At 39.3% G+C, this 13,016-nt stretch overlaps 1 protein-coding gene and 2 long non-coding RNA genes across 3 annotated transcripts; all 3 read right to left on the reverse strand.

The window, feature by feature from the left end:
• Positions 1-1,504: 1,504 nt before the first annotated feature.
• Positions 1,505-2,929, reverse strand: LOC119910964. The gene is made up of 3 exons (XR_005445728.1): positions 2,659-2,929; positions 2,476-2,580; positions 1,505-2,396 (listed from the first exon to the last, which is right to left on the reverse strand). It is a non-coding gene; the product is annotated as an uncharacterized LOC119910964 (long non-coding RNA).
• Positions 2,930-3,528: 599 nt separating this feature from the next.
• Positions 3,529-5,397, reverse strand: LOC119910963. The gene is made up of 3 exons (XR_005445727.1): positions 5,088-5,397; positions 3,780-5,009; positions 3,529-3,667 (listed from the first exon to the last, which is right to left on the reverse strand). It is a non-coding gene; the product is annotated as an uncharacterized LOC119910963 (long non-coding RNA).
• Positions 5,398-7,307: 1,910 nt separating this feature from the next.
• LOC119910962 (solute carrier family 2, facilitated glucose transporter member 1) lies at positions 7,308-12,559 on the reverse strand. Its single transcript, XM_038729831.1, has 10 exons — positions 12,041-12,559; positions 11,643-11,741; positions 10,640-10,800; positions 10,299-10,539; positions 9,609-9,771; positions 9,190-9,374; positions 8,798-8,899; positions 8,445-8,546; positions 7,959-8,162; positions 7,308-7,543 (listed from the first exon to the last, which is right to left on the reverse strand). The coding sequence occupies exons 1-10, from the start codon at positions 12,053-12,055 to the stop codon at positions 7,364-7,366; spliced, it is 1,452 nt and encodes a 483-aa protein (XP_038585759.1). The 5' UTR covers positions 12,056-12,559; the 3' UTR covers positions 7,308-7,363.
• Between the last annotated feature and the right edge of the window lie 457 nt (positions 12,560-13,016).

Consider the following 13,016-nt stretch of genomic DNA (forward strand, 5'->3'; position numbering starts at 1 on the left):
TAGATAAAATGGTATTTCTCCTGATATTTAGTTGCAAAGTTTTACAGTTCTCTGCACAAAGTATTTCTTCTGATATGTTGTTGTCTGGTTTTACAATTCTCTGCAGAAAGTGTGAGATATCTGATCGATTCTGACGCGTTTGGTCTCAGTAAAGAGTGACGTAACAAAAAAAAGAAGCAGGAGTGACGTCAGGAGTGTTCCATGTTTTTTTTAAAAATACTAACGGCTGGATTTTGAAAGGATCCAACAGAGAAACTCCCTTCTGGGCTCCTTCTAAAGCCACGCCCCCAAAATACGTGAACGCACGTTGCCGTTGCAGCTGGAGGACCAGCGAAGAGGAGCGCAGTGCAGCCGCTCACATCAGGTGTAAGAAAACGTGTAACCTTATCATTATGAAATGAAACAACTAACCGTGGTGTTAGTACTCACTGTCTATCTAGCATGTTAATATTGGACAGGTTTAAAAGACCGAGTTTTGATCAGTAACGCGCTGGCTAGTTAACTGTTAGCAACAGGTAACTTAGCTGTGCTAACAGCTTCGCTAACATTGGGCAAAGCTAAAAACAGGCTGATCCACATTTTCCCGTTACACGAACGTGATTTCGTGTTTGACTCCCAACATGGACGTTGTTTTGCATGTCAGAGCTTCCACGGTGACAGCATTATTGTCTCTGAGGACTGCACTCCAGAGCCAAGCACAGACCAGGAGAGGACCGGGGTCGAGGCGCAGAGGTGGGAGGTCCGAGGAAGAACAGGCAGGACGGAGAGGACGAGGTGCAAGTTAAGCAGCACATTTTCTAGGACCTGAGTCGAGCTTCACACTCCAACAACGGCATATGAACAGGTGTGTGTGTGTATATATATATATTTTAATATTAGTACATTATTTCCCAGTGTACTTCTGTCAAAGTTTCTCTGGTGTTTCCCCCCTTAAGCCCTTTGGCAGTCAAAAGTGCTATATAAATATAATCCACTATTGTTATTACTTTTTATTTATTTATTATTTTTTACTGATTACACCAACACTAACTACAGCTCTGCTTCAGCCATTGGCTCATCTGTGTTATGTCCACTGACGTGAATGGAACAAGTGTCTGTGTTTATTGCAGCCCTGAGAGGACTACAGACACCTGGTTTTTATACTCTCTATTTAATATGTGTTGGTGTATAAGACAAAAAGTGTTTTAGAAACAACTTGCTTACCTTGCCTTTACCTGGTGAAGTTATGTGGAAAGCAATAATGGTACATATTATATATGCAATGCACTAGATGAGGTTAGCAACTGCTCAGCGTTGGCCACATAGCTAGCGTAACTATCCATGTTTTCCCAGATTTTCTGATGTTGACTGTTTTCACTGACATTATCTGAATCTCGTTGGCCTGACAGTCTTCATCACATAAACCTTTATTGCTGTTTTTATCCTTACTTAGAGTTTATGTTGGAGTCTTGCTTTGTGCCGTGAGCTGGTTGTTTTGTTAGAAGACTGCATTTCATTAGCTGGGGTGTTTTGTCACTGTGGTCTGCAGGACCCGCATCCTGATCCATTGCCTTTGCATTAAAAGCAGAATAGTGGCTGTTCCAAGCAACAGAGAAAACAGGCGTGTGCTTTATTTCTAACTGAGGTTTGAGCCTATTGACAATAAGGCAGTAAAAATTAGATTTATTAGTGATTTCATTGAAAAACTAGATATAGCCCCTTTAAAACAGAATATGGAAGGTATTTCTGTACTGGCATGGCAGTGCAAGAATGTGAGTAAAGTTATAAATTATGATCAAGTCTGATTTATGAAGTTTGCTTTTTATTTATTTATGAAGGAACGCTGTAGGAAGCAGAATAGTTTGGATGTCTGCATTTTATCAGTGGTCTGTAGTTCAAGACTCCATCAATCTTGTAGTTGATGAGACAATATCAGAAACAATATGTTCTGCACATCTAAAGAATGTGACGACCATATTTTGTACAACAGTTGATAATAACTTCAAAGGCTCAGTTTAGATGGAGGCTGGCTGCAGGTGTTCAAGAGCCTGAACATCTTGTCTGTCTGCAGACAGTTTTTGTATTGACTTGAGGGGAATCTGCAGCACTGTGCTGACTGGCAGCACAGAAATACACACCCCTGTCATTTAATGAAACATTTGAAACAGTGAGGCTTGACTCTTTACGGCCGTCTCCATCAAAGCTGATTTTTCCTTTCACGTCGTCCTCGGGGTATAGGGAGTCCAGATTCAGATATCCCAGGAACTTTAGCGCTTTGTTTTCTTCTTGTTTGTACCAGAGAATGACTTGAAAATTTGTTATGCTGTGTGAACATTTGATCTCACTGGCAACAGATTCATAATTTCTCTTAATGATGAAAGGAGGTTTTTGGACAACAGTGTAGGCATTTGAGGCACCTGTAGAAAAAGAACAGATATTATTTCAAATACTGAAATAATTAGCTGTACAGCATCTTACTCTGTCTGAAATACTCACCCTTATTCCCTGGCAGATGAAGGAAACACAATATAAAGACCTTAAACATTGTGTTAAAGAAGTTTAAATGTTATATTTTTCTGGTCCTTTCAGCTCAGTAAAAACCTGTAATAAAAACATTTAGAATAAGAGCAAAATATGTGAAACAATCTTAAAGCTGCATTAGGTAACACATGAACATACACAATACAAATCCTTCTGTGCCTTTCTCTGCTGCTCGTATCACTCCGCTGTGCACAAGCAGTAATTGACACTTTTTTCGAGACTCCTCCCGGCTGTGATTGGTTGTTTTCGTTTAGGTGAGGTGGATTTTTGAAAATGCTGTCAGGAGCACTTGGAAACAGAGGAACCGGATGTTTCAGGATTTAGTTGCAGTTTCAGCAAATATGCCAAGAAGTTATTTTAATAAAAGCTGTCCATTGAACGTTTATCTTTAGATGTGTTGTCATGGATTTTCAATGAGTTGACCACTTTTAAACCATTGCCACTTTCTGCTGTAATCCCTAAAATAAGGGTAGTTGCAGACTGTAATGCAGTGTTATTACTTCCTGTACCTTACCTTTTAAGTGAAACTGAAATAAGAATAAGATGAAGAGGCTGTGTTTAATAATGTCCATGTTCTGAAGGTTGAAGTCTGAACTTCCAGTGTTGTCACAGAGATGTGAAGAGTTGCAGGTGGGAGTGTCAGTACCTTCTGGGACTTTCTTTGATCCTGTAAACTGTTGTATCTAAACCCACATGGTGAATCAAAGTGTAACTGGGAGTATATGTGGTCCTTGAGGTCCCCCTACAGTACATGAGAGATAATGAATTTTGGTAACAGTTATGCTGCTGCATTGGTGTCCTAGGGTTTTTGTTAAGCTATTGTGTGCATCTGTATCACTGTGTCGACTCACAGCACAGAAGTACAAGCCTTTGTCTTCTGCCACCAGATTCTTCACAGTGAATGTCCCACTGTGAGCGTCAGGCTTGGTGGCTGAGAATTTCTCTTTGCTAAATTCTCCAAAGTCGTGATTCATGTTGGTGCTTATTGTGTACACTATTTGTTGCATTGTTTTTCCTGGCAGCTGTCTGTACCAGTACATCTGGTAGAATAAATCACCCTTGGTATGTCTGCAGTGTATAGTTGCATTGTCACCCTCGTCTTTCCACAGTGAAGAGATCTGGGTTACATCATTGGCAGCAATTAGATCTGTGTGTAAAGCAGTACAGGTCACAGTTAATCTTTGGGATTTTTGGAACATTTTTGGAACATTTCCAAAATGACAAAATCAGGATTCACAGTTGATTTAATCATAAATTACCTGTAATCCACAGCAAGAAGACTGACAATCTGAAGAAGCCTCGTTTGGTGATAGTAATAAAATCCATGATCTGTCTGACAGAAACAGCCAGAGTGTGTCTCTCTCTAAGTACAGAGAGATAAAGATGTGCAGGTGGGAGTGTCACTGAACTGTGTGATGTGATTTTGTGAACTGCTCTGTACAAACCTACAGTCATTCAAGTTGTACTAGAGGTCCCCCTGCAGTACGTCACTGCCCTGTAGATTGCCTGTACTTCATATCAGTAACACTTACGAGCTAAAGATGCCAGATTTGTTGACAAAAACAGAAGATGGACAATCATCTTTCCTTTCTAAGCAGTGAAGAAAAAATTATAACATGCATCAAAGATGATTTTAAAATTCTCCATAGCGATATTATAAACCTGAAATCGACTGCATGGGGCAGACAGTTTTAGATCCAACACTCTTTAGTCCACTCAACTTTTAATTCTATTATTCTTGTTAGGGCTGATCAGTTAATCGAAATCTTATTTAAAGTGAGGAGGTACAATAATTGTTAAAGGCAAAATTTGCGGCCCTTTTAAATTAAATATCTTGCGGCACAGATGCCCCGGCCTACACATCATTAAGAAAACATCTTTGATTCGTACAGATCTTTGCAAAAAACATATATATTTTTCAATGAAAATAAGAATAATTCCCTCCGATATTGCAAATCATATCGCAATAGCAATATCAGTCAAAATAACCACAATCAGATATTTTTCTTTCTTTCATTCAAAAGACTGTAGATTCAGAGGAGGTCAAAATTGTGTCATAACAGCTGATAAAATCGTCGAAGGCTTTGTTTATGTGGGCTGGCTGCAGGTGTTCAGGATACTTAAAAACTTGTTTGACAGATAAAAGAGAGTTTTTGTATTGACTTGAGGGGAATCTGCAGCACTGTGCTAACTGGCAGCACAGAAATACACACCATTGTCATATACAGAAACATTAGAAATGGTGAGGCTTGACTGTTTACGGCCATCGCCTTTAAAGCTGATTTTCTCTTTCACATCGTCCTCGGGGTATGGGAAGTTTATATTCAGATAACCAAGGAGCTTTAGAGCTCTGTGATCTTGTTTGTACCAGAGAATAACATCATAATTTGTTATGTTGTGAGAACAGTTGATCCCTCTGGTAACAGATTCTCCAGGTCCCTTAATGATGAAAGGAGGTGTTTGGACAACACTGTAGGCATTAGAGGCACCTGTGGAAAAAGCAGACAAGATATTAAACACTCATGCCTGATCTTGCTCTTTTTGGATACTCCTGTGTTTCTTCTCACCCTTATTTCCTGGGAGATAAAGAAAACTAAATATAAAGACCATAGATATCATGTTAACGCTGTTTTGTTTGAGACTCTACTATCAGCCTTCCTGTCAGTTCAGCACTTGTAAATGAGAGTGCCTCATTGTTACGGTATTGTGATCAGGGGAGGTGTCAGAAGGGTCCACATCATAGTGAGGGAGATGTGTTAATGTTGTAGTCACAGGAAGTTTAGGTTGTTAGCCTCATTTCATATTTTGTGGTATGTTTCCCCCTGCTGGTTATCTCAGTAAAGGCACCACCTGAGGAAAACGTTTTGTGAAGTTAGATACTAAAAGCTTCTCAGATATTTAAAAACTATGGCTGATTAGTTATTTCAGTTCAGTGCTGCAGATTGTGTCATTATTATGTACTCTGCTCTCTTCTACAGTTACGTATCTTCAACCAGTATGTGCAATACTTAATTCATTATCAGATGTTGGCCTGTCTGTGTCGATTTTCATCAAAGACAAATAAAAACAGAACCTGGAACACTTTTTTTTTTCTCTCTTTACTTTATGATTCTGTATTATTCATTTAGTCCCGCCATGGACTGCTGTCGAGGCACTTTTAGAGGCCTTTTCGTCTTTATGATTAAACAAGTTCATATATTCAATATACTCTGTATACATAATGTCTAAGGATCAATCTATCTTCAGCCTCTTTGTCCTGAATAATAATGGGTTATCCATATAGTTTATACAGACATGTGCTGGGTATATCAGGATAAGAATGCAGAAGATGGAGCTGCCAGGCAAGAGGAGAAGAGAAAGGCCAAAGAAGAGGTTTCATGGAGTTGCCCTGTAGTTTAACAGCTCCTTTTACAGTCTGTTCCAGTAGATGGCACTGCTTTCCTACTTTTGCAGAGAGGCAAAGGAATCGAGGAATTGAGACAGATCTACTGTTTTTAAACAAATGAAATAAGGGCTCCCTCAGCCCCCTTAATCTTCCTCGCTGTTTAAATTATGTTTTTGTTCAGATCTATAACAATCAATTGATAATAATCAATGAACACATGGCAAAACATCCTTAAGACGCTGACTGAGTACAGAAGCAGGATGTGTGTCATGAGGTTTTTAGAATCTGAATTTGAATGAAGCGTACAGTCATTTTACATTTAAATTTGATTCTGCCCCCTGGTGTTTTAAAGCCCTCCCTTGTCTGATTTCCTGGCTCGTCTTCCTCCTGCGGTTTCTGCAAGTTACAGTAGATCATATTGTATGAAATATTTATTCACACAGCTGTGGTTGATTTTTCACAGACGTCTTACAAGTTTACACAGTTGAGAGATATGTGAGGTTTGTCAGACCAATAATGAACTGAGCGGCTGCTGTCTGTACAGCAGGAAACTCAAATTCAAGGAAAGATTGTTGGTCAGTGGGACTGGTCCGAGGGGGGATCAGCAACAGCTGCTGGCTTCTGCTGCCATGCAACAGCTTCTGTATTATTCAGTTTAATGTTATCAAATTTAGATACGCCATGGGATTTAACTTCCTTATTCCAATAACAATACCCACAAAACAACAACAATAATTAAATAAAATCTTAACTTCAGTCGGGATCAAAAAACTTAATTCATTTCATCATTAATTTATGTGAAAAGTCACTGAAGATCTTGGCCCACATGACTTACCAGTATGTTCATTTACACAAATTACACAATGACACATCAAGTGGTGGTGATAAACCAACGTTTCTGGAACATCTCCATAACCCCTTTTCAGCTGAACCCAATTAAACAAATGAGCAGTGTGTGCAACAAGTGTGTCTCATTTCTCTTTTTGTAAAATAGTGATGAGCTGTCTAATAAACCTCTGAAATCCTGGTTGATTTAGAGAAAACTAATCAGAATTCAGTCCCTGTAGCCTAAGCAAAGAAAATTCAGAGCCCCTCGGTGTTGCAGACCTTTTCACTGTTTTATAGTTTGTAAGCATCCCCATGTCTGCCCCTCAAAAGGCTCAATCTTTTTACAAAATAACAATACAATGATTATAAAATGCCTCAAAACATGCAGTATAAATATCAAACATTTTACACTTTCAATTATCATAATTTAAACCAAATTAACCCTTGAGGTAAAACAACAGAACACGAACATTAAGAAGGTTAAAGGGTCAGTTCACACACATTTTTGAAAGTATTTTCACTTTTGGTGCTCTTGAGCCCATAAATAATGTTTCAGGTAGATTTTGTTTTTGTTTTTTTGGTGAAAACTCTTGCCAATGAGATTTAATTCAGTAAGGGTTAAAAGGTCGATCAGGGGAAAGTGTTGAATCCAGTCTTATTGTGCAAAGGAATGCCCTCAGCTCCTCTAAACTCCTCTGCGATGTCATCAAATGTGCGACCTTTTGTCTCTGGAAGGCGAATCCAGGTGAAAGCGAAAGCAAATAGAGCTACAGTCATGAAGAGGAGGTAGACGTACGCACCGCAGATTTTCTGTGGGTGGGAGACAGACAAGGTTATAATTTTTATCGGGGTACAAAAAGAAGGCAAATACAAAAGGCATTCAAACGCATTCACACAAAATGGTTGTTTGATTTGGTTCCTTGGTCTTAGTTTCAGGTTGGCTGCCGTCTCTGTAGCACGTCTCTGTTTCCCTGGTTAACTGTTAATTTAATTAGTATTATTTCAACTTGATTTTAAATGACTTAAGATGGATTTATAAATATTACACATTAAAAGATTTATGTCTGTTTTACAGTATACTGTATACAGATTTATAGCCAGTATTTAACAGCCATGTCTCTAAGGTGCAGGGGAACTTGCAAAAGCAAACAAGAAATCCACCTCAAAAGTTTCCCCTGAAGTTTAACTCACTCATGCAGCATGCGGGCCAACAGTATAAACCCACCAGTAATGGAGGAAAGAGGAGTGCCAGAACAAACTTCCCTCCCCAGTTGAGCATGCTGGTGAAGGCCATGGCGATGGGTCTGCCAGGCTGGTCGAACAGCTCGGCAGCAATGAACCAGGAGATGGGGCCAGGGCCCAGCTCATAGGCTGAGATCAGGCAGAAGACCAGCAGGACCTGCAGGCTCCGCAGCTCTGGGACCAGGTGCTGCACAGTGGATAGACAAGGAGGGGTCAGCCATTATGGGTTTTTGGGTTTATCCATCTTGAAATGTGTGAGAACAAAAATGGGGCTGGCGTTATAACCCACGTTGCATTCTCTTAAATTTAAATAAAATTTCATGTCACCTGTTATCAAACACGTAAAACATTTCAAAAGTAGGATCATGTTTTGTCCAAATAAGTAAAAAATCATTCTCCAAAATGTCATGGTTTGTTATAACGGTAGATATTTTGTGCAAATCTTAATCGTACACGACAATAATCTTACCAGGACAGAGTCCACTATAGTCATGAGTAAGTTGCACACTGCGATGGAGATGAACCCAGTCAGGAGTAATTTCCTCCTTCCTGCCCTTTCCATCAGGAAGAACTTGAAAGGAAAAAACAACACAGTGGTGACTCTGCTCACAATTTAGAAACAAAAAACAGCTTTATCCTGTTGTGGCTCAAGCTGTTAGACCATTCATGAAATGGTCAAAACACTTTTATCTGTAATCCAAAATTTGGTGCAATTTGTAAAAAGTTTATGTTGAGCAGCCTATATGATACTGTCATCAGTTAAAACTACATATAAGGCAAGTAGGGAGCTGAAATGTAAAAATTACTAGAATTTGTACTCACTGCGACCAAAGTGAAGGTCACATTGACAGCCCCCACGCCCAGAGTCAGGTATTTTGCCTGGTCAAACTTGGCCTGAAACATTCTGGTGGAATAATTGATGATCTGGTAGAAAAGAGAAGGAGTTTCTTTAAAACTAAATAGGCTACTGGGGCATCTCTCTTTGTTTTTATAAACTGGGGTATTGCACTGACACACTGTCCTGAATCTGAGACTGAATAGTTTATTGAATAAATACCACAGGGCTGCAAGTGAAATATTTATGAGAAAGAGAGAAAATTTCCACTAAAAAGGCAGTTGCTGTCATTAGTGTAAAGATTTTCAGGTCTTCAAATTCATGCAAAAAATGTTTACCCATTGAATCTTGAAATTAAATTGCATTTCATAAGACTGACCGCATTGAATCCGGAGAGCTGACTGCCCAAGTTGATGATAAGGACAATAAGGATTGGCTGCTTGTAGCGTCGCTTCGTGAAGAACTCGTGGATGGTGACGCCGGCCTGAGTGTGGGCGGCCTCTTCCTTCATCTCTTCCAGCTCAGGAAACACCTGGTCTGCGCTGCCTCTCAGCCTCAGCAGGGCTGCAGGGTTAAAACAAAATCTTTTAAGGAGCCACGAAGCTGAGATATTGGATATTGGATTTAAAACATTTCTATGTTTTGATTCCTGGAAGTCAGCCATAAATCTAAAAGCTGATCTTCAGCTCATCTCTGATAGTAAGAAGAAACTCTCTCTATAATCGATGTAACTGCAGGACAAGCTTAATGACTAAAATGGAAATAATAATATGTGAAAGGTGCAGTTAAAACACCCACCCGCCTCTGCCTTGCTCTCCTCTCCCTGGTTGATGAGCAGGTACCGAGGGCTCTCGGGGCAGAAAGGCAGGACCAGATACTGTGTCAGGGCCGGGATTAGAGACAGGGACAGCATCATGGCCCAGTAATGCTCTGTACCCAACACCGTCTCCAGACCAGCCACCTGCAGCAAACAAATACATGTTGTTGATTGAATACTGCCCTGTACTAAGTTAGATGAAAGGTGAGATTGAAGCCGATGGTGAATCAAAGCAGGAATTGGGAAGGCCTAAATATATATATCTATCTGTATGTATTCTCAAAATAAAACTGCAACACAAATTATGCACTGAATTTCTAGTGTCAGGTAATACGGACACTTGACTGTACAGAAGGTTACAATCACATAAAACCAACAGCAATAATATTGCTCCCAATATTACATCACACTAATAACCTTACAGAGATCAAAAGATGAAAAACAAATATTGGAAACTAGACTAATTTTCATTCACAAAACAAAATAAAAAACTAAATTTGAGATGCATAAGTCTTAACAAATTTAGCTAATCTAGCCCAGCCAGCACCAACAAATGTTGACCCTCAAGTATTCGAGACAAAACTCCCAAAAGCTTTTAATTAATTAAATTACTGAATTCCTACAAACAGCTGTACCGTACCCCAGTAAAAATGAAGATTTCCAAAACTCACCATTCCCACCAGGATGCCTGAGGCGAAGGACACCTGGTTGAGTGTAGCAAAGGCCCCTCTCAGGTTTGTGGGAGACACTTCCTGGATGTAGAGCGGATTAAGACTCATCACCAGGCCGCAGAAGAGACCGAACACCAACCGCCCCAGGATGAGGACCTCAAATGACTTGCTGACTTTGGAGGCAGACATCAGACACGCTCCCACCACAGAGAGACAGTTCACTATGAGGATGGAGTTACGTCTGGAGGGGAAGACGAGAGAAAGAATATTAAATGGGATGGAAATTATAGGAAAAATAGCCTTTTCTGCCTTTTTTTTTGTTTGTTTTTTGTTTTTTTTACCTTCCATAAGAATCTGCCAGGTATTTGACTCCCAGCGAGCCCAGCAAAGCTCCAAAGTCTTTAATGCTGACCGATACTGACCACAGTAGAGTCAGGCTGTGGTCTGGCATCGACTGGTTGTGCCTGGCCCTCCAGGTGTGGTTGAAAAACTCTTCAATGATCTGAACAGAAGACAATCAGCATCAGGAAATAGTAGAAATTCAATCTAATGATGAATGGGGTGCGTCAATGTTGGGTGCAGCTTATTTAAATTAATTGTTCCTTATTAAACAGCTGTTGATGTACTTGACCAATCAAACAAGTCAGATAGCAAAAATGTATTCAGTAATCTAATTTACTTTAACTGTGTATATGACACTAACTAATCCAGACAAAATATTTTGTGAGAAAGTATCGTGAGGCACGTAGATGATACATAAGAATGCGGATTTCATTGAGGTTAAATGTGGAAGACTCACTTGCAAATATTTTGTGCAGTCTACCTGTGAGAAAGCAAAACCCTGCCAACCCAGCAGAGCCTGGCCTGGAGCCGAGCCGGAGTTTATTCTGTGTTTTCTTAAGGCTGTGAGATATTTGTTTGACGATCAGACTGTATTTCAGCATCTCGCTCTGTATGATATTTTGTTTTGTGTAAGTGTCAGCCAGGACTATGTTGTCCACTGTCTACATGATGGTAGTTTTTTGTTGCAGTTCTAAACTTCATTTTTGCTGAAGGAATATTTCTCTGAGACCGCTTGAACACTTTGTGGCTTTCTGCAAATTCTTGTAGAATGCATATGCTTTTTTTAAATATTATTTTTTTATATTTGTATTTCTTTCAGACAGATATTCTTAGTTCTGGATGGATCTTGATGCACAGTATATATACAAATAAAATTCCTGTAATGAAATTTGAGGATACTGAAAATGAAATTAGGAACTGGAGAACTAAACTCTGTAACAATCGGTATCCACCAACATAATGTCACATCTTCTCCCCTCAGCTCCCGTCTGTCTGGCTCACCTTGGCTGGAGCGTTGACGTTGCCGGTATGGTAGCCAATCTGCAGGGAGCCAAGCACCACTGCCAGGATGGAGGTCAGGAGTGAGGCTGTCAGATGGCTCTGTGTTGAGGTTAGTGACATTTATTTAGTTACCTTGTAACTTAAATTATATAATAACTGGTTAACCTTTTTCATTAAAATGTACCACGTAATTCCTGCTTATATCAAGCACATTTAAGAGTGCCTAAACTCACTGAACCCACACGGGTCTCTACAATGACTTTGTAAAGGTCACCAACGGCGGGAACCACAATATTTTCACACACTGTCAAGATGTACAGAATTTTAATTACCACAAGTGAGTGTTAGTGCTTCTTCTGTGAGACTGAGTTCATTGTAGGAAAAGGGCTAAAACAAACCTCCTGGGATGCCATTTATTTGGATATCACTCCCTCCCTCAAGAAGCTGGTGCATTTATCTTCTTCTGTCTTCGTCTGCTGTGAAAAACCCAAATAATGCCAGTATTAGAAAGTACCAGGATGTACAGCAGTGTAGGATTTATATATGATGATATTATACCATGTGATAATATAGCAACACTAATTTAGACATTATATTAAATATTGTATAAAGTTTTACTTGTTGACAAATAAGGTGTTTTTTTCCCCTTGGTGTTCATGTTCAGTTCACAAATACAATTTAAAGATCTCCCCGCAGCATTAAATCAAAACTTGCAAACCAAGTTTTTTATAGACAGTCGGTCCTTCATGCTTCAAGGCAGAATATATTTTTATGAGAGAGGATGTCACGAAATGTGTTGCATGTAGATTTTAAATCAATCAGTAACATTATATATTTGTTAACTTAATTTATTTCGTAAAACGACAACAGGCTGTTCTTGTCCAACAAAATAAACAAAAAAGTGCAAAAAAGAAGATAAAAAAAGTTTGAAATGAAATGAATGAAAGTGAAAATTTTTATATAACTTACAAGCTCTGCGTAGAGTCTACAGTTATTTTGCATTTTGAAAATTGAGGAAAAATTAAAAATGTTATTAAACTTTGTGTACCCTGGATGTCTGGAGGTTTACGTCTTATGTACCTAGTTCCATCAGTCCATTTGAAAATGGACATCACAACAGGTTAAGTGTACACAACAAGACAAGATGACGGGAAAAAGTCTCCCTCGGACAAGAGCTCTAGTAAAACCCTGATGGTAATCTTTTCTTTACCGAATGTTGCAGCATGCAGAAAAGACGTCATATCCATTATCTACATCAATATCAACATGTATATTTACATCTAGATCTATATATACTTTTCTTCGAGTTCTCACCACTGTTCCTGAGTGTCGTACGTTGATCCTGTCTTCATCCCTGAGTTTCAGATATGACTG

Source organism: Micropterus salmoides, unplaced genomic scaffold (genome assembly GCF_014851395.1).
Source record: "Micropterus salmoides isolate LMB-PRFRI ecotype aquatic unplaced genomic scaffold, ASM1485139v1 Ms_hic_scaffold_19, whole genome shotgun sequence".
NCBI lineage: Eukaryota > Metazoa > Chordata > Actinopteri > Centrarchiformes > Centrarchidae > Micropterus > Micropterus salmoides.